General features: G+C 39.2%; 1 protein-coding gene across 14 annotated transcripts in view; it reads left to right on the forward strand.

Moving 5' to 3' along the window:
- The window catches only part of Hipk (Homeodomain interacting protein kinase), a 67,537-nt gene extending 45,755 nt beyond the window's left edge, over window positions 1-21,782 (forward strand). For 10 of the 14 annotated variants that reach the window (XM_071696739.1, XM_071696740.1, XM_071696745.1 and 7 more), the window contains exons 17-20: window positions 655-807; window positions 5,446-5,645; window positions 9,745-10,186; window positions 13,620-21,782. In XM_071696739.1, coding sequence (XP_071552840.1) covers window positions 655-807; window positions 5,446-5,645; window positions 9,745-10,186; window positions 13,620-13,815 — 991 coding nt within the window. In that variant the 3' untranslated portion in view covers window positions 13,816-21,782. The remainder of the gene's footprint in view (window positions 1-654; window positions 808-5,445; window positions 5,646-9,744; window positions 10,187-13,619) is intronic. The other 4 variants (XM_071696750.1, XM_071696752.1, XM_071696749.1 and 1 more) reach the window with 1 other exon arrangement.
- Window positions 21,783-21,936: the final 154 nt, after the last annotated feature.

Raw genomic sequence — 21,936 nt, forward strand, 5'->3', positions numbered from 1 at the left:
GAAAGATAACTGAATCTTTAGGAAGAGTTGTGGAAGGGAAATAGTGACCATTAATGTCAAAAATAGACAGTGGGATAGCACAGCCCTACCATCCCAAACCTATGGATGTGGAAAAGAGGAGAATTTTACAATTCATGCTGCTGAAATGAGCTGTTTAAGGGGTGTTTGCATTGTTGTCAGAAAGTAGAAAGTAAGTTATGCTAAACTGTATAGATCTGGGATGTCAGAGAGGGGAAGGGTAAAGCATGAAGTATTGTTTCATAGAATGGGTTAAGCTATTTACCTTGAAGTGATGTTATGTGGAGGGTGTGTGTGATAATGGAGTAGTAACAAAAATGTATAGGAGACAAGCTAGAAGGAAATAAAGTGAGGGGAAGAGGAAAAATGTAGGAAAGATTTTGTGAAGGACCGTGGAAAAGTTTGTTGGGGATGGGACATGTTAGAGAAGTATGTTTGAATAAGGCAGCCAGGAGAGTTTTCTGTCATGATCCTTCCCCAGGGGGAACAAGACATCAGAGATGTAAGCAGATGTATAGATAATCAGTTAATGTTTTGAACAAGAGTACTTGTATGTCTATATTGTTGAAGAAAGGACTTTAGAGATATAAGTGCTTAACCAGGCAGTGGAACTTAACCCCATTTATACATTGACAGTTTGTCCCACAATTACTCGTCGGTGGGTGCATCTCAGAGTCAGAAGAAACGCCTGCTGGCCAAGGCTCAGAGCGAGTGTATGCTTCATGTGGCCAAGCCTGAGGCCCGTGACTATTCAACACAGCAGACGAGGGAGAATGTTTATGCTACCAGGTATGTATATAAGGCTAATATGATTGATCCATTGTTTTTTGTCTGTCGTACTTGTTCACTGTATCCCATGTTAGCAAGGTAGCGCAATTAACATAGAAAAGAAAATGTAAACACCAGTACCATTTGATACATTTAGTGGAATAAAGAAAAATTATGTCAATATTTTATTTCATTTACATTTTCTTGTTTTTGATTCCTAATTGCCTTTTTCATATAAGCAAGGTTGCATCAAGAAACAAATAGATAATGGTGTTGTTTGCATATGTCCAGTCTGGCTGTGTTTTGTAGTGCACCAAAGCTAGGGATTACCATCCACAGCCTAACCCAAGGGACTACACAAGTTTACCTTTATCACTTCGTCTGCTCTTTTTTTTTTTTTTCAGCTGATTGACAGTAGGTCAGTTATCATATTTTGTTCAGTCAGCTTTGGACATTGTTGAGTGAGTAGCGGCTGACTCAGTGGGTATACATGTCATTAGTAGGGAGGACTAGGAGAAGGGAAGACTGAAGTAGAGATGGAAAGATGAGGTGAAAATATTATGAGGGGATGAGGCTTTTAATGTGCAGGTGTGTGTGAGGCATACATGGGATAGAATATATTTTACCCTTGATAAATATGTCTCACTGCTTGTCACAGCTTTCATCCCTCACAAATATTCATAAGACCATCTGCAAGGCATCTCTGTCAACCCCCTCTGTGGTCTGGCCAATGGTGTGGACACACACTTTGGGTTTGGTGAAATGGATGCTTTTAATTGGTAAATATAACAGTAATGACATCCAGGCATAGCAGATGTTTATCTCTGGGACTATTATGCATCTGTGCTTTCTCTAGATCCATAAAAGTTAGCCTTCTGTTTTCCTAGTATTTCTCACACATGATCCACACATCCTCTACCACTTCTTAAACTGCATTGCTCCTCTCCAATCTGATGCTCTGTACATGCTTTCACCCTCTCGGTTGCTACCCTTCCATACAAAATTCCAGGTACACTCAACAAGCTTATGCCTCTGCATTTTGAACACTAACCTTTTCTTACCTTTGCTGTTATATGCTGGTAATATACATGTATTCTGCCAGTCCTGAGGCACCTCACCATGATTAATATGTATTTTGAAAATCCTAAAAAAATCACGCATGGTATAAACCTTTCTTAAGTTATAAATTCAACTGCAGTATCATCCACTCCAGCTGTCTTGCTACATTTTATCAACCAAACCACTTGCTATGACTTCGCTTTACATACTTTGCCAACCCAGACACCATATATCTTCCACTTTATCATCAGACATTATCTACAGTCCCTTTAAGATACCACTCCATCTTCCCTCACCTCATCACTACCTGTACCGCTTCCCTTTTGCCCCCTCAACTGACATTTCCATGTTTTCTTGTTTTTACTCACACAATTATCCCCGCTCCAAAACATCTTATTCCCTTTGAAGTGTACTGATACTTGCTCACCCCAACTTTCATTTGCTTTTTTTTTTCCCCAAACCCCTGCACCTTCATCTTGACCTCATGCTGCTTTTTCTTATACGTTTGTGATCATTTGTGCTCCTTCTCTGTAAGTACCACCCATATACTTTCTTTCTGTCACCAGCGACTCCATTTCGTCATGCCACCATTCACAACCCTTTCTCACTTGCCCACTTTCACATGTCATCATTGCTTCCCTGAGTACCTCTCATACCCCACCACACCCTTTGCTTTGTTTACTCTCACCTTCTGCTGTTCTACTTTCTATTTCTTGTTATTACTTTCCACAAGTGTCTTATATGTTCACTTACTTTCACCATTCTCTTTTCACCCACATTGTTTCTTCTTTTTCAAAAGATCTACAAATCTTCACCATTGCCTTTACCAGATAATGATCAGACATCCCACCAACTTCCCCTCCCAGCACATTCACATCCAAGAGGCTCTTTTGCATGCTTGTTAATTAGTATGTAATCCAGTAATGCCAGCTGACTGCCTCTCCTACTCACATATGTGTATGTATTTCCAGTTGAGAGCCCTTTTTCACCAAACAACTCCACAAGCTGTTCACCATTTTCATTAAGCCTACTGAATACTCCATGATTTCCAGTTATTCCCTCAGCTGCCACATAACTCACCTTTGCATTTACATCACCCATCACTAATACTGGTTCTCTTGTGTCAGACTGCTAATGCATTCACTTAGTTGCTCCTAAACCACTTGCCTCATGATCTTTCTTCTCATGGTCAGTTGTAGAAGTTCTGATGATCACTGTCTCTTGCAATCCCCTTTTATTTTTCCTCACATCAGTGTGGAATTTACATCCTTACACTCTTGCAAACATTCCCACAACTGCTTCATCAATAGTGCTACTCCTTGCTCCACTTTTACACTTGAGTTTTGTTTCACCCAGAGCCAGAATATATAGGTTCCTTTTCTCAAACATATAGCCTATCTCTCCTTTCTTTTCATGTTAGTTACATCCACACACATTCATCTGTCCAATCCTGAGCCTTTGAGAAGGATGAGCACTCCTTGCTAGGCTCCTTCCCCTGTTGCATCTTTTTGAAATTGAAATACAAGATGGGAGAATCCATTCTCCTACTCCCACCCCTCTTAGTTCCCTTCTACTGCATATAGGGAACATTGAGGTAGATTTTTTTTTTATCCCACCCCATTTGATATTGTATTTATTAAACAATTTATTTTTCCAGTGAAAAATATTTTGAGTGGATAAGGCCTGAACATGCAAATAGGTGAAAGATTGAAAGATGTGCATGGAATAGCGAATTGGTGTGATATGGTAAACTGGGGAGCTTTTAGTCAGTGGACTGAACAAGGGCATATGAAGCAGCCGAGTGAACTGTGGAATGGTCTGTAGGGCTTGATTGTGGATAGGGGGATGTGATTTTGGTGCATTACATAACAGAGAATGGATGAGTAAATGAGTCCTTTTCTTTGTCTGTTTTTAGTGCTACCTCAGTAATGTGGGAAATGGCAAGTATGGGAGAAATATCCTTTGATATGTGGAGAGTCTTTTTTGTATATAGTTTTGTTTTATTTGTAGCAATACTGTATTTGTGTAAAAAAAAATGTTGATTTTAATTTTGTGCTGCTGCCATCTTAAGATTTAGTTGATTTGTTAGGCACTGGATATTTTCACAGGTACTTTGATGATTTGATATAGCAGAAATGCTTTAGAAAGAGTCAATATTATTTTTGTCTTTTAAGTATATATGATGTGATATTTTCTAAATAAAGGCTAAGAAATGGCACTGGAGTCCACCATTTATGAGACTTTTGCCGTGGCCACCCCTTTGAGGGAGTTCCTAAAGGGAACAGCCATCAGAGGTATAGATAGAATATTCTCTACCACACAGCAGTTAGGCCAGTTCTTAGCACCAGTTATTTTATGTTTTCACACATCTTCCAGTACTTCTACTTCAATAGACATTCCCAGACATGTTCCCCTTCTACTTCTGTAGACATTCCTAGACTTGTTCCCTTCTAACATCAATCTTTGTTTCTGTTTATACTTTGTATCCATACCTGCACCCCTTTTTTACACACGCACACTCCTCTGAGCATTTGTCTTCTTTCTTAACATAAAAAATTTTACTTTCACATGCTTAATGTACTTTCAATCTTCCCTGTTTATACTGTGTCTGTAAGACACAGTTACCGCTCCATTCAGGTATTAGGTCTAGTTTACTTCACTATATACATTCCTGCGCATAGTCTGTCTTCCCAGCACCAATCATTGCACTTTCTTACACACTGATCTGCTGTACATTCAAACTTAGTCTTTCTTCTAGGTGTCAGTCAGTGCACCTCCATGCTCTTATTTTGTACCTACACCCTAGTGAATACATATGAGCCTCCACTTTTCTCCTCCCACATTTAGTCTCTGCACTTCACTACACATCCATATTTGCAACTATTGAAGTAACCTTTGTGCATTATAGTCTTTTTTCCAGTTAAACAGCAGGATAGTTGATGTGTCATTTCATGACAAAAATTAATACACTTCACATGCATTTGTTTTTTACTTCACCACATGGCCTTTCAGCTTCACTCTAATTCTTTGCCTTTGTTCTATAGTTGCTTGCTTAAGGATCTGCATTTGATTATTCGTTTTATTTCCTTTGTCTAGTTAACGTACATTATATATCTATCAGCTAATTCCATCTTAATATGATATCTTTTGTATACTCTTTTTTTTTACACCTCAGTCCCACAAATAGATCATAGCTTTCTCCTGTTTATTAGCCATCCTGCTGTTATACACCCATACATCAGGTGTTTAGATTAGAGCTGGTTGTAACACCTAGTGTCTCAAAAGTTCACTTCTTTGTGTGATGCAGGGAGCACTATATGTTTGCCAAACCTTTTGGTAAAATCTTGTTATAGGTCCTCAGAGATATTTATTACCCTCCCCAGGGAAGGTCTAGATATTTGATGTTTTTCCAGTGTCTTATATGTTAGTATTCATTACACCATCCTTACTGAATGTAATAACCAAGTATTAGAAGTGTTTAGTTTTCAAGAAGTTCTTGTTAGATCTGGTGACTTTTGTAATTGATAAACTGCCGTGGGTGTTTTGGCAGTTAAAAGTTATGTGTAATGCACTCTGATCTTCATCCCCCCACCTCCACAGAGAGCACCTGGCCCCCCCTGCTGCCCACGTCAGGGATTCACTGCTGCAGCCGCCACCTGCCCACCACGACAACCTCCCGCCACCCGCGGCCCACACCCGAGACCCTGCCCGCACTCACTCTCACACCCACTCTCATTCTTACACCCAGCCGCCACAGGCCCACAAAGACTACTCTGTACAGTCAGGAGTGCACCCGCCTGGTAAGATCAATTTGACTTACTCTGGATGCATGCTTCCTTGTTTTTATGTTATTATGCAGTTGATAGTGTGCAAAGTTTTGTGTGATTTATCACTTAGATATTGATATTTGATGTATTTAGACATTTTGGATTATTGTTATGAATATATATTTCTTGGTAGATGTTTTTATATAATCCTGCAGTACTAATTTATAAAATGAATAATTCCTTTCATATGATTGTTTTGTAAGTAGTATTGCTTGTGGTTAACTGGTTGTTTTGTGAGTAGTATTGCTTGTGGTTAACCTAATTGATGTTTGATACAGGTATGAATAAAGTAATATGAGCCTTGATACTCTTTATGAATTGCAAGTTCTTGAGGTGGTTGTGTTCTGAGGCAGTGGTTCTTAACATGGAGGAGGGTTTCAGATTTCTAGCAGGTGCTCAAAGAGTTCAGCATACTTGATTGAGATATATTTTTCCAGTGAAATGCATTGGTATTTTCTCAGAATCATGGTTTTTGCATTGTTTGGAAAGAATATTGAATTATCTCAGAATTACTTGATTTTGATGTGTTTGTTTATCCATTGTAGAAAGGCATTAGAAACTGAAAACAGGATTATCAAAAGATTTTTGCTTTGGGGTGGGGGTTGATCATAGGGGAACACAGCTCCACAAAGGATAAAAACCACTCTGCCAGAGGAGAATGTAGATTATTAGATAAAGTTATGTCAGAGCTCAGTGTATGGGTAGTGCCCTTCATACAGTGTGAGAGTACAAAGTGACAGTAATGTGCTTCATGACAATTGATGCATTTCTCGCATCACTGTGTAGTAGGGAAGAATTAATGTAAATGTATCACATATATCACTCAAATATGTGAGAGGGAAGCTTAATGGTATACTGTTCTCATGTATAGCGCTTCCTTTAGTGATAGTAAGGTCGCTCATGGTACATTTTTCTTAGAATAACTACCTTTACACTTAGTTCATGAAAATTTTTATCATTTCACTTCAGCACTTTTTTTATTGAATATTTTTTGCTTAATTCATCTTTACATTTTTTAATCAAATACATACTTTCTCTCATTTCATGTACCTATCCCCAACCTTTGCTTATTGTATTACAGTAAACCGGTTTGATTTTTCACTTTGCACTTGTTGGTTTGCCAATTAAGAGCAACATTTTTGTTCAGTCACAACACCCATCCATCAAAAATATGAAAAGATTATTTCTTTGGCATCCCCATCTGAAATTCATCTAGCTCGAAACACTTCACTTATTTCATGTATGCTTTTTTTTTTTTTTGTAGTTTCAACTTTCTTTTTTTGCTGAAATTTACCACCAGCACACTATATCATCAGCAGATAATAACTGACTCGCTTCTAAGCACACCCATCTCTCCAGTGCTGCAAATCTACCCTTTTCCCTAAAACCCTCGGATTTGCTTCTTCCCCATCCCATCCCATCCATAAAGAGACTGAAGAACCACAGTGACATCACACATCCCTACCACAGACCCATCTTTACCTGGAAACTCTCACCCTCCTCTTTACCTGCTTGCGTACATGCTGAACTCTCTTGAGAAAAACTTGAAATTGCTTCCAAAAGCTTTTCCCCCACACCATGTATTCTTATTTCCTTCCACAATGCTTTACTATCAGCCCTATCAAATGCTCTCTCCATATCCAAAAAATTTAATTTTTATTATTACTATTGTTACTATTAGAAAAGCAAATGGATTTGTGTGTAGCATTTATGGATCTGGAGAAGGCATATGATAGAGTTGATAGAGATGCTCTGTGGAAGGTATTAAGAATATATGGTGTGGGATGAAAGTTGTTAGAAGCAGTGAAAAGTTTTTATCGAGGTTGTAAGGCATGTGTACGTGTAGGAAGAGAGGAAAGTGATTGGTTCTCAGTGAATGTAGGTTTGCGGCAGGGGTGTGTGATGTCTCCATGGTTGTTTAATTTGTTTATGGATGGGGTTGTTAGGGAGGTGAATGCAAGAGTTTTGGAAATAGGGGCAAGTATGAAGTCTGTTGTGGATGAGAGAGCTTGGGAAGTGAGTCGTTGTTGTTCGCTGATGATACAGCACTGGCGGCTGATTCATGTGAGAAACTGCAGAAGCTGGTGACTGAGTTTGGTAAAGTGTGTGAAAGAAGAAAGTTAAGAGTAAATGTGAATAAGAGCAAGGTTATTAGGTACAGTAGGGTTGAGGGTCAAGTCAATTGGGAGGTAAGTTTGAATGGAGAAAAACTGGAGGAAGTAAAGTGTTTTAGATATCTGGGAGTGGATCTGGCAGCGGATGGAACCATGGAAGTGGATCATAGGGTGGGGGAGGGGGCAAAAATCCTGGGAGCCTTGAAGAATGTGTGGAAGTCGAGAACATTATCTCGGAAAGCAAAAATGGGTATGTTTGAAGGAATAGTGGTTCCAACAATTTTGTATGGTTGCGAGGTGTGGGCTATGGATAGAGTTGTGCGCAGGAGGGTGGATGTGCTGGAAATGAGATGTTTGAGGACAATGTGTGGTGTGAGGTGGTTTGATCGAGTAAGTAACGTAAGGGTAAGAGAGATGTGTGGAAATAAAAAGAGCGTGGTTGAGAGAGCAGAAGAGGGTGTTTTGAAATGGTTTGGGCACATGGAGAGAATGAGTGAGGAAAGATTGTCCAAGAGGATATATGTGTCGGAGGTGGAGGGAACAAGGAGAAGTAGGTGACCAAGTTGGAGGTGGAAAGATGGAGTGAAAAAGATTTTGTGTGATCAGGGCCTGAACATGCAGGAGGGTGAAAGGAGGGCAAGGAATAGAGTGAATTGGATTGATGTGGTATACCGGGTTGACGTGCTGTCAGTGGATTGAATCAGGGTATGTGAAGCGTCTGGGGTAAACCAGGGAAAGCTGTGTAGGTATGTATATTTGCGTGTGTGGACGTGTATGTATATACATGTGTATGGGGGTGGGTTGGGCCATTTCTTTCGTCTGTTTCCTTGCGCTACCTCGCAAACGCGGGAGACAGCGACAAAGCAAAAAAAAAAGAAAAAAATTATTTTTTCCGCAGCAAATCATTGTTCAATCTGATCGGATAGCCATTCAGTCATTTACCACCCTCAAATTTTTGCCGTACTACTGCTGCATAAATGGAATGTGAAGTCATTTTATTTTTATAACATGATTCTTCTAGTGCCGTGCACTGATTTCACTACTAGTGCAAGTGTCTGGAAGCAGGATGTTGCTTTTCTTGTAATTGGAGGACTCATGAATTTGATACTTCTTAAGGCCTCTTTTCCTTCCTTTATATTATGGGGATATTTTTTTTTAGAAAGTGATGGTGGAGAATTGATGTGAATGGCTCAAGATTGATGTACATGAAGCTGCCTTTGAGCATACTTGTCAGGAAGACTTGAAATTTTTCAATATTAAAGACTTGTTTCCATTTTGGAGCTTACATTAACATGAATTTGATACTTCTTAAGACCTCTTTTCCTTCCTTTATTTTATGGGGATATCTTTTTTTTAGAAAGTGATGGTGGAGAATTGATGTGAATGGCTCAAGATTAATGTACACGAAGCTGCCTTTGAGCATGCTTGTCAGGAAGACTTGAAATTTTTCAAAATTAAAGACTTGTTTCCATTTTGGAGCTTACATTAACACATTTAATGGTATGACAACTACATCATAAGGGCAGTGTTTTAAGATTTGTCTCTATAACTTTGACATTTGAGTTTTCAGGGATTTTGCCGTCCCTGTCCCTACTAGTGTGTGGGGTTGGGTGCCCTCGTTCTGCAGAATTTAATTCTTGTAAAAGATGCATTCCTCAATGCTCCTGATTCTTCCATGTTAGTGGGGTTGCTATTAATGATAATATATAAATATAGCTTCTTAGAAGAGAAGTCTTGACTTGTTAAAAGTTTTGGTACCCAGCTGAAAAGGAGTATCTTCTGCAGTAGCATTTGCTCCAGTTTGTTCAACTTGTTTTTCTTATTGGAGGTACATAGCCAACTTTACACAATCTTAGTAAGGCCCCTATGGCCCAAGTTTATCTTATGAGCAATGTTTTTTATCTTAAGATTTGATGTAGAGAGTTAAATTATTGGTGCATATTTGATAATCTTTGCAGGGCACAAGGACTACTCCCAACCGCCAGTAGCCCATAGTAACCGTGACCAGCGCGTGGTGGTGGGGAGCATGAAAGGTTGGGGCAGCAGCAGCGGCAGGGGCAGTAGTGTGGTGGTGGCTGGGCAGGGTAGCAGTGGGAGCAGCAGCAGCAGTAGTCTCAGCTATGCTCACACTCTAGGCCGTGCACATGTGTCTGGCAGTCATCATTCTCCGACATCCCAAGCTCATGGGCTGTCTCCAGTCTCCCAGTTGGCTGTGAGTGGTTCTCTGGCAGGCATTGTACCCACCCAGGCTGATGTGTACAGGGAATATCGTCGTGCTGCTCCCCCTCAGGCTGCTGCAGCAGCAGCTGCTGCTGCCCAAGTATATGTGGCCACCACTCAACCTACCTACTTACCCTCCTCCTTGCCAGCCACTCACACTGTCAACCCATTCACACCAGGGTGAGTACAGCTCTGTGTTTTTGCAACATTTATGAATATTGGTGCACAAGGTGTAGGGCATGACACTGTGCTGCTCACTGCATTTGAGGTATTGGGAAACAAGATTGTCTCGAGATGCAAGGAGTGACAGAGGTGTTGAGAGACAAACTTTGTGGGTATGCATGATGACAAAAGACTCTGGAAAGCAAGAGTGTGTGGTGATGCATAGATTGACAAAGATGTTGAGAAGCTGAGTGTGTGGAGATTCATGGTGGCAGGTTTTAGGAACCAAAAGTTTATGGAGAAGCTTAGAGTGACATGATGTTGTGAGGCAAAGTGTGTGGAGGTGCATCGTTATGTGTTGGAAAGAAAGAGTGTTTGGAGATGCACAGTGACTGACTGACTTGTTTTGAAGCTGTAGCTAGGAAGCTAGAATGTGTGAAGATTCAGTGAGTGAAATATTGGAAAGCTAGAATGTGTGGAGATGTAGTCACTGATCTGTTAGCATATCTTAGTTTTTGGAGAGTTAAAGCATCTTGAGATGTTGGAAAACTAATGTGTCTCAGAACTGTTGGTATGGCTGAGTTTGTAGAGATTCAGAGTGGTTGACATGTTGTATAGCTAGAATGTGTGAAGATGTCATGGCTCCACAGTTGGTATGGTTGAGTTTGTGGAGATTGAGTAAGTGAGGAGATCAAGATGCAGTTACAAATTTTTTTTAAGTAAAAGGGTGTGAATAGTCAAAGGCACGTGTTGGTAAATTAGCATGTATGGAGATGTCATTTACTTATGTTTTAGAAACTATACTGCTTCAGAATTTCCAATCATTGAAGTGTTAGTGTTATGTTACGTGGAGATGCTCATGGATGGTAGTGGTGGGAAGCTAGTGTGTGAGAGTAGATAGTGGGTATACCCACTTTTGGTCACCATAATAGCTGGATTTCTAATGTACTGTGTTGACCTATATTTTCTATTTAAAAAGGTGTAAGTGCACTAATAAAATAAATGCCTTATATACTTGTGTGTAGTACGAGTTTTTAAGACCCAGTTTTTAGGCTAAAGACTTACTTTCCTTCATTGTTCAAAAAATTTTACCAACTTGTATTACAAAAATATTCTCTCTCAATTGACTTGAATGGAAATATATGTTTCAGTGTAAAGTGCTGTAATAATAAATGGTAAACAATTTGCCTTCGGCACTTGGTGTTGCAAGCTCAGCAACCCTCAGTTTACAGGATGTAGAGTGTTTTGTAGTGAGAATTTTCTGAAATGAGTTTTACATGTCATAAAATATGGTTCTTTATTATCTTGATTTGTTGTTCCATTACCCTGAAAACCTGGGGTCAACCTATACAGGAGGCATATCGTAGATTAATGATTTCTTGGCCAAAAATCACGGGTCTATACAAGATGTAGACTTACAGATGAGTGTATACAGTATAAGATATGATAAAAGAGTTACAGCAAAGTAATGAGTCAGAGTATCTCACATAAGTCATGTGATGGTTGTGTGACTTGTCATCCAGTAACACCCTTCTCACTAATAACCTGATGATTTGGATGACAATCAAGTTGGGATGCAGTTTGTTGTTCGCACATTTTTTTTATATGGAGACGCATTTGTTCATGAATGATTGCTCTAATACTGTGCATACCAAATTGTACTTATTATTACAGCTTCACTATTTTGATGGGTTTATGATGAGGTAGTTGCATCTGCCATAGTGTAAATGTTTACTGTTTGTATCAGTTTGTGTTGCTGTTTTTGGTCTTACACTTTCTTTGTGTATGCACTTGTTCATTAATGATTGCTCTGTAATATTGTGTGCACCAGATTGTAAATATCATTACAACTTCATTAGTACAAAGCATTTGGAAGTGGAAGGAGTGAGAAAGGTTTTGAGTACTCGCGGCCTGAACATACATGTGGGTGAAAGGCAAGCACAGGATTGACTGCATTGGAGTGTTGTGATATACTGGAGGCAACCTACGGTCAGTGGACTTAACCCAGGCATATGAAGTGGCTCAGAAACCATGAAATGGTCTTTGGGGCTTGGTTGTGTAAGGGTCTTTGGTTTTGTTACGTTCCACGTGAGAGTTAGAGAATTGATGTAAGCGAATAACCCCCTTAGAACTCTTTTTAATATCATCAAACCATGTACACTCCATCCAGCCCAAAATGGTTTACATCACACAATTGCTGGGTGTTAACCAGGATATTTTTCCTGGGGCTCATAGCAAATTCATGAGATGCCGGTGAATTTTTACTTCTATGTTGTCACAAGTTGTGCTTTCAGTAATTTTATGTTTTCCCCTGTGTAGTGCTTATATTTTTGCTTGTTTTTCTATGTTCCACTGCTAAAATCAATTGTTGGATCTAGAGAGTTCAAAATAGTTGGCAAAATGGCAATTAGTACAGGAATACAAGCACATCTTGATTGTCATGCATTATAATCTTCTTTTTTTTTAATGAATAGGGCTGGTAGGCACCTTAGTGTCTTTACCTTGTAATGGTGTTACAAGTGTTTTTACCTTCATTAGAGCTATATTCCTTTAAAATTTTCTTTGATCTTTTGTTTTCCAAGGCACACAACTTCACTTTACAATCTGTCTTGATAAACTTAGGCATTTTATGACACACCATGTGGATGTAACGCAAATTATCTCCATCTAATGGCAGTGCTGCTTGGAAGGACATTGAGCGGCAACTTGGTGTGCTAGATTGAAAAAATGAGAATTTTGTGTTGTGCATAAGTGGCACTTACCACAGGATGGGAAATTGAATACCATGCATATGGAATGAAAATAGAAAAGTTTTAAATATTTATGAAGCTAGAGTATGTAGCAGTGCATAGTAATCAAATTTTTGGAGAAAAGGATGTCAAGATACAATGATGCTGTGTGGCATTGCATAGTGACTAAAGTGCCAGGAAGCTAGAGTTTATGGGAATATACAGTGTTATGAAAACCCAGTTTCTTTAAAGATGCACATTGATTAGATTTTGTGAAAGCTTGAATGTGTGGTCAAAACTAAGGAATCTGCTTAGTGTATGTGAGAAACACTTTTATAAGCAATTGTGTGATGTAAACCATTTTGGGCTGGATGGAGTGTACATGGTTTGATGATATTAAAAAGAGTTCTAAGGGGGTTAATTGATGTTACACAGGTTATGTGACCATAACCTTTCTTTTGAATTGGGAATAAAGTGGTAATGATTGATAAATAGATAGAATGTGTTGCCATGTGTAGCAAGATAAGTGTTAGGGTTTTATGTAAGACCTTGTATTATTTGCAGAAAATGATTCATAGGAAATAGAGAGATGGAAAAGGGCAATAAAAACATAAGTTGTAGGAAACTGATGAAAGATATCATGGCTTTGGTATAGGGGACTTTTCATAGATTTCGAGTCTGACAGGGATAACATTAATTTTTTTTTTTTTTTACCTTTGCAGAGGGGCACTGCCACCACCAGCTCACCACAGCAGTGGACGCACAGTGCTGGCTGCACCACCTGCCCATCCTCTCCCTGCCCATATGCAACCCACTGCTGTGTTCCCCACACACACACAAGTGGCCCCACCATACAATGCTTATACAGCACTTTCCCCAGCCAAAAGCCAGTACCAGAGCATCTGGTACTCTGAATAGAAGCCCTGCCGGATGGAATATCTGTTGTGACAGCCAAGAACAGAACAGGCACAGAATATCAAAAGTGAGCTAGCTAAAGAGGAAAGAATTCATGGAAAAAAGAAAAAATTCAAATAATTAGAGCCCAGAAGTAAATGGCAGATTCTCAGACAAGTTATACCCGGTCCATTGGAGTAGAACTCCAATACACAGTAGTGCAGGGTTATAATGTATGGGGGCCTGTTTGTGGGGTCTTTATCCCAACACTCCTCACTCTCCCTTCAGCAAGAGTTACTTCATCACAGGAAGCAGCAGCACCTGGAACAAAGGCATTGCTGGGCTGTCTTGACTAACAAGTTAGAGAAAAGGGGAAATGATAAGGAAATGCCTACAAAAAACAAAACCGATCATTTTGGTGCCAAGTGTTTGGGGTTCACATCGACTGATTAGTGTTTACAGAGTTCAAGTAAGCATCTAAAAGTGTCAAATATATCCATAGGTATGAAGCTCCACAATATAATTATTCCCCTGTGATTACTGATTGGGGGCCAATAGAGTTTTTGAGTTCAGCATTCTCTTGACAGAATTGCAGCATCAGTATAGGCCCCAGATTTGTGTGTAGAACTAGTGCATGTACGAGTGTGCGCTTGTCTCATGGTGACACAACCTCAGAGAGCATCATAACCGTGCGTCAGCCGTCCCAAGGACGGAAATACCGTCAGCATATTGTTGACGAGCAAGAAGACTGTAGCTAGTTATTTTTATTTTACATTATCATGATTTTTATTGTAATTATTATTTGTGTGTGAGCCATGAGTCGTGAGGTGACCACAACACCTGTATTGAAGGATGGATATGGAGTGTGCGCTGGCTTCTTTGGATTACCTCTTTGTTGCTTGGAAGGATATAATTTAACAGCTACATTTTTAAACTTTTAAGTCAGCCAAAGAAGTTATAGTTTGTTTTGTGTTGGACTTGATAACACTTATCAAGTGTAAGTTTTTGTTGAAACTGAAGTGATAAGCCATTATCTGTGAAGCTCAGCCAAAAACCTCGTCGGCTAGCAAATGCCAGAGAACTGTCTCTTCTGTCAGCTACGCTTGATATTGTGGATTTTTACAGGTGTATATTTATTTTGTGTTTTACTGAGCATAAACTGAATATGTTTAATATGTTTTTAAAGGGAAAAGGGCTTGACAACGGTCTGTAGTAGACTTAATGTGTAGCACGAGTAGTATTGTGTTTATAGCCGATGAGGCCGAGGGACTCGGCATCACGCGCTGCCTTCTGGCTGAACTTTTCTTTCCATTCACAAAATGAGGGAAGATGAGAGCAGGACAGGAGCAGCTGCAGTGGTGTGATGCTCACCGGCTGCACCATGTTTGGTGTTTGTCCACAGGTTTGTTTGATCTCTATTAACATATACGCTTTCTTGAACTTCTTCCCTATGTGTAAAGGTGTTATTTATGTCCAGAGTGTGATACCTTCTCTTTATATCTTGAAGAATCCTCTGCATGGTTTTTGTGCTGGTTTCTTGACCAAGGTTTCCTTGGCAAGGAGGAGCGAGTAGCTCGTGCGGGCTGACTGCCAACCCCCCACGCCCTGCCTCTTTTAAGGTTCACTATACACTGCTCACTACTTTGGGGAAATTTCTTTAGAGTATAACTATAATGGTTTAAAAATTATTTGTGGTTGATTTTTTACCTTATTAAGTATGGTAGAATGTAATTTTATTTTTTTAAGGTTAATATTTACTGTAAGAAAAGCTTTGTCATATGTAAGAAAGGTTATATTTTTATCATGAAAAATTTGAATGGAATGAGCACCATAATGCTATGAGGCCTGTGAACTAATGTATTGAAGCAGGCGTTGATAGTGACTTCTACAGTGGGGGGGCGGCTGTGCCTGTTTTTACCTTAGGCCTTGACACGTAGGGTGATGGTCAGATCTCCACCCCTGGTCTTGTACTCTAGGTGCATTATGTTGTAGCAGAGGCTGTCCGAGACCCTGCGTGTGGGGGCAGCAGTTTCCAGGGTTGCCTTTAGGTCGTGATGAGCCAAGGTTTGGTGTGTTCTTGAGGGTCTGATGCTTCTCTCTTCGTCGAGCCGGTTTTTTTGTGCCCGTGATTTCCACTATCCGTCAAATTCAGAAATTTTTATGGATCCTGACTAATTTAGCATATAAGCTATTGATAGCCCTTGATGTTTCGAATTGCAAATTACTATTGCCTGTCTTCTGGCCCGAGACAAAGTCTTGGGTTTTACTTAGTGACCAGTCACCTTGTGACCTGAAGTAAGCTGTTATGCCAGTGCACCTGGATGGGTGATTCACTGTCCAAGTGAAACGGCCCGACGAATAGCCTTTGTACTTGTCAGTTATTGATTGGAATTTTGTATGGATGTAGTCTAAATTTTGCCTGCAAATGTGGAATTTGTTTGATCAATGGCAAATAAGTACACACAAACAATGATGTTTTATATTGAGCCATTACTTGTCCTCTTAGCTTACAGTAAGACCAGATTCCTCTGTACACTACCTGCACCACCACTTTATGTGGAAATTGGCCTATTGAGCATCTGAGGAACCAACCACCAGGAAATTGTACACAACTCATCAATTTGGTCCAGTAGAGGTTATTAGTAGTTATGGTGCTCCTTATTGGCACCTACATAACAGCCCTACACATGTGATGTTTGTATTTAGAGTGCCTAAGCTCTAGTATTTTAGAATATGTGATACATGGATAAATTTGATCATTGGGTAATATTGTGGTAGGGCACTTTTTCTCTGAATATTAGTGTACTGTGGAATGTAGAGGTCTCTCAAAAAAGTAATTCTTGGCCTGTTATTCCATCATCCAGTGAGCAGAGAATCTCATGCATCCTGGCATGCTATTGTCCAGTGATCAGGAGTGTTCATGTTGTCACGGTATAACAAGTAACGTGACATTGTTGCCCAATGTTAGTTCTACCCTCACAAAACACTATAAGAGTTCATTGCGGTACACTGACGTAGTACACTGACGTAGTACACGGAAGTAGTACACGGATGTAGTACACAAAAAGATTATAAGTGTACGTATCTATATTTTTCTTGAGAATGTAAATATAATTATGAATGTAATATTTTGGGTCAGTTAGGGTATGTAAAGACTTTGTAAGATAATTGTAATATGTGTTTCATGATTATAGGTGACACAAATATCCTAAATGCTAAATGTTTCTCAACATTCTTTGTTAGTATTCAGTAGGCAAAAAATTAACATGTTTCATTGTCATGCTTCAAGACCATTTAAATTTCTTCCCCCCGTCTCCATACTAGATTTCCTGAATTGTGGTAGTTAGAAACCATTAACTTTTTACAACTTAAGAATTTCACTTTTTCCAGTGACTTTGCTAGATGTTAAAAGAAGAGTCCAGGTTGTCTTTTACCACCAGGGTGCTGGACAATAACAACATTGTGTCTTTTACTTCAAATTTTGCTAATAGTACTGTTAAAAGTTTGAATAAATTTTTTACCAAATGCGTGGTTTTAAGAAGTCCAAGTTGTATTTTCCAGCACCTGGCAGCCAAGACCCCAACCTGGGTCTCACTGATAACGGTGATCTGCGACCATTTTCAATTTTTCCACATGCTCTCCGCTATGTGATTTAATGCCTATTGTCCATCTTGCAAACTGTAGTTCAAGTGAAACACTGGATTGTGTTTTGTTATAGTTAAGGTCCTGTGGGCGTAGAGTGGTATACATAATTTACTTGCAGTTGGCACCCTTGGCGAGTTGATGCTTGGCAACTGCCCTCCACCCCTCGTGAGAGCACCTCTTGTGGTACTGGAAGGTCCACTCTGGTGATTGAAATGTGAATCGAAATGTTTGAACACAGTATAAGAAAGGGTGTGTTTGAGGGGTGGCAGCATAAGCACAAGGCACACTGAGGGTTGCCTGCTGGACCCAGGTATTAGTTCCTTAGTTTGCTAGGATGTCATACCATTTACAGTATACTAGGATAGTTTTGAAGGATTCTTTGATTGACAGTTTAGTTTTATCCAGTTTTATATTGAACATTTTGGATTTTACCATGTTGGTTTTTGAGGGCCTATTATAATGGAACTATTTCAGTGGTACTGTATATTAGTTTCTGTGGTTTTGATTTATTTGGTTATGTACAATTAGCATTAATTATGAATTCTGACAAGAATTATTTGTATGGTTAGCAGCGTACAATGTTAGTCTTCAATTCTAATACATTAATTTGTTTTGATATTTCCCCTGTAACCTCTGCCTGTCCACTTGTTTTACATAATCATAAAACAGTAGCAGCGATGCTTGTTGATACGACCCGTACTCTTTGTATCCAAGTCTGAGTTTTGGGTGTGTTGGTTGGTTTAGCATTATTTTACCACACAAATTCATTGCACTTTGTAGCTCAATTAATATGAATTTGCTTTAGGTTGCATTGAATATTCTTTTAATTTTAGGTTAGCCACCTACTTATCTACCTACTCCCTTCCCCCACTTCCATGATGTGGTGACGTATTGCTGCATTATAGAGATGAAGTGTTATTTTGACTCTGAAGGAGTGGGGGGTGAAGACTTCATTATTGAGATTCTGTTCTTTATTTATTCTGTAGGGGGTCTGTTTTCAAAAGTCCCAACTTCAGCTCAAGTTTATCCAAACCCCAACCATCCAGGGCCCTCTCGTATCCCTCTCTTTCTTCCCCTTCCTGCCCCTTCTTTTTTTTTTTTTTTTTCTTTTCTACATTTTCTTAAGGAACATATTTAGGTGTCGGTAAAAAAGTAGACCTTGATGTGTACAAGAGAGCTATTTTAATTGATAAATGTTGAGATGGTTATGAAGAACACGTTTCTCATAAGCTGTTACATGGCACAATACCTGGGGATCCACATATATTAAATATTTTTAAGCATATGAACTGGCAGTTAATGTCAGTTTTGTTTCTTTTCACATTGTGGCTTTACCAACTTTGTCCCCACCAGCCATCAGGTATTCCCAAGATTTCATATCTGTGTAGCACATGTCCAGAACTTCATGTTTCTTTCCCTCATCAACTGTAATCTATGTTCCCGGGATGAACAGAAAACAGGCCCTGCTCACGATTATTCATTCACATAAGTTACAGCAACAACTCCGTGGGTGTGTTATGACTGCTCATCGTCACATTTACACATTATCGTTCAGTGGCCAAGCCCACCCAGCTCTTCTCCAAACAGTATGATTGTATGGTGAGCTGTGCCTGAAAATTGCAATGTTTGATAGGGATGGTGGATGCCTGCCTTGGGATCGTTGTTGATTTCCATGCCCCCCCTCGGAGAATTATCTTTATTGTTAATGAGGTACATGTTCCCTTACAAACTGTATAGGAATAAAAAACCAAAGATTGACTATTTTTCATCATTTTATCTTGTTTTCATCTCTTACAGATTGATATTCTTTATCTTTTTTTGGTAGAAGTATTGGGTTTTCACACTAGGATGGTAGTACATATCACTTGTAAGCAAAATGTTGTAATGGGATTGGCAAGTTTCTGAACACTGTGGGCTAATGTATTGGCCCTATATCTGTGCCATTGCATGTAAACCAGGAAAAATGTAAGAGTGATCATGCAATTTTAGTGGTTGCCTGTCCTGTTATGACATTTATTGAGACTAGGGATACATATGGATTACCTCATCAGATGTCTTGTTTGTATATTGAGGAAAATTATCCAGTTTGAATTCTGAATCTCCTGATGATTTTTTTTTAATACACATTCAATTTGTGCTATGTTCATGATCCTTTGGTTTCTCTGCTGTCATTGAAAGAAAAATTAATAATTTTGATACTGTGACAGTACATGTACACAAAATATTGGTGGTGTAAACTGTGTTGTCAAGTCCAAATGAGTTATAATCCTTGGTGATGTAATTGGGTTGTGCTAAACAGTGCTAGAGTGTGTTCAGTACCTTAACCCAGTAATCATTCCTTTTTTTGTAAAAGATGGTGTCTTTTAAAGGTGTTTTTGAAGTATTTTTTTTCTTTTTTTTCATATTAGAAACTGGCATTGAAAAATTGTGATATTTTGTTAATTATTTAAGGCAGTAAAATTAAAGATATCATAAATCACTTTAATCATTCATCCATGATTTTAAGAGCAGACACTCAAGCACTGATAGCAAATACTTCATTGTCCCCAGAGTTGGAGGGTTTTCCATGTGCTAGTCCATAGCAACCGCAGCAGTATGTGGGTGTTTAACAAATGAACCTGTTTTGGCAGTAATGTTCAAGTAGCTCTGTCAAGTGCACACTTGCAAGATTGATGCTTTAGAAGTGTAGTAAATCAAGGTGCAGTTTTTAGAGTTACTAGTACTTTTGCCTCTCCCCCTTCTGTATGCTCTCATGTTCCACAGCCCTCCATAATGCTGATTTTGTAAGGCTTGGTATTGTTAGTTTTATTGATAGCATGACGATTACAGGAATATTCAGAGAAATGTGAGTTGTGTAAGATTTAAGGATCTGTTAATTTACAAAAGTTATTAATGCTATCAGTCAAACTGGAGCTCCTTGTGGAAGTGAATTTTGCTATTAATGATTGTAATTTGTTCCCAGTGAGCTGTGTTTTGCCTGTCAATAGTGCCTGTTTTTTCGCCATCATTGTTGTTATTGTTACTCGTGCTGCCATCACCTCCTGTCACTATGTTCTTGAACATATCCATAAGGGCCATTTTGTTAATAATTGACTGTCTTATGCAATAACTAGGCCTTAGCATTGAGTGAGTCATCGCATATGAATAGAATCACTGAAAAGGAATGACGAATAAACATGTCATGGCGAGATCTTGACCCAGTGCCTTGGCTTTTGGGTAGTATTCATACTTAGATTTTTTAGTGACTCTTGTTTTAATTCCTACAACAACTGTGCCATAGGCCTTATTGCACAAGATTCAGCTAAGAACTTAACAAGTGGATATTCCCATATTAGAGTAGAAAAGTGAAGAGTTGCTTGATGGCTCTGTTTGATGGTGACCAGTAGATTAAGCACGAGGGGACAATGATGGTATGTCCTGAATTTACTTCACTCAAAATCTGAGTATCTAAAACATTAAAGAATTAAATTTTTGCCACATGTCTTATTTTAAAGAAGCTAGAATTTGAATGGATTTATAAGTTTTCATGTTAACATGTAAAGTTTCAGAATATAAACATTCTCAGTTTTGAGATGAAGTGTAGCAGTTTGACTACAAGGGAGGAGGGTTAAACAAGGCCAATACTATTCAAGTCGAGGTAGATCGTTGTGTAATGTTTCATGGTCATTCTCTTCGTGAATTTCCTAATGCCATTTTAAGATACAGTGTAGTAGAGGAGTTGCCAAGGGGAATTTCCACTACTAAGGGAACAGTGCCACTGGGAACACACAGGTCGTTGGAGAGGTCCATGGATTATACAAGGAACCACCCACAACCCACAGGCTTTGATCAGGAAAACATAGGGAGAGAGAGAGAGGGGGGGGAGGGCTGCTAGCAGATGGATAATTTGATGAATCTGTTTGCACTTGTTGACTGTTAACTGGGGAATATTGAGGCACTTGGAGAACTTTAACTGTGGGGAAGCTGAGCCAGGAATTATGAGCTCGCCACTTCTTTGTATTTTCCATCCACTTGTATTTATAGATATTGTCTTACCAGAAAACATTCCTCAAGTAAACTGTTGGACTAAAATAGTGTATTACTTTGGGTAGATTTGTAGCATTCTTTTTTCCTTGCTATGGGACAAATTTCTTAAACTTTCAGAGTGAAATAAAAATAAGTCATTTGTATGTGCTTCAAGTGGCGATTTCTGTAACAACCTCCCCCTCCCACTCACTCCCACCCCCTCCATCATCCACAACACTCATGCATATAGACACAGACAACCACCAGAAGACAGCTGCAGCCACAGTCAAGAAGGTTTGCAGCACCACTTTGTCATAATAAATTTGTATATGTGATGAAAACCTGTCTTTTATATTATCACCATTTCCTAAACCTTTTATATGGTATGCGACCACCATGGATACTTCCTTGGGATATGAGGATGAGATACCGTAGGCTGAGTAGTTAGGCTTGTTGGACTGTTTTTGGGTTCCAGCCACATTTCTTGATTCTTGT

Source organism: Panulirus ornatus, chromosome 61, assembly GCF_036320965.1.
Source record: "Panulirus ornatus isolate Po-2019 chromosome 61, ASM3632096v1, whole genome shotgun sequence".
In the NCBI taxonomy this organism is placed as follows: Eukaryota; Metazoa; Arthropoda; class Malacostraca; order Decapoda; family Palinuridae; genus Panulirus; species Panulirus ornatus.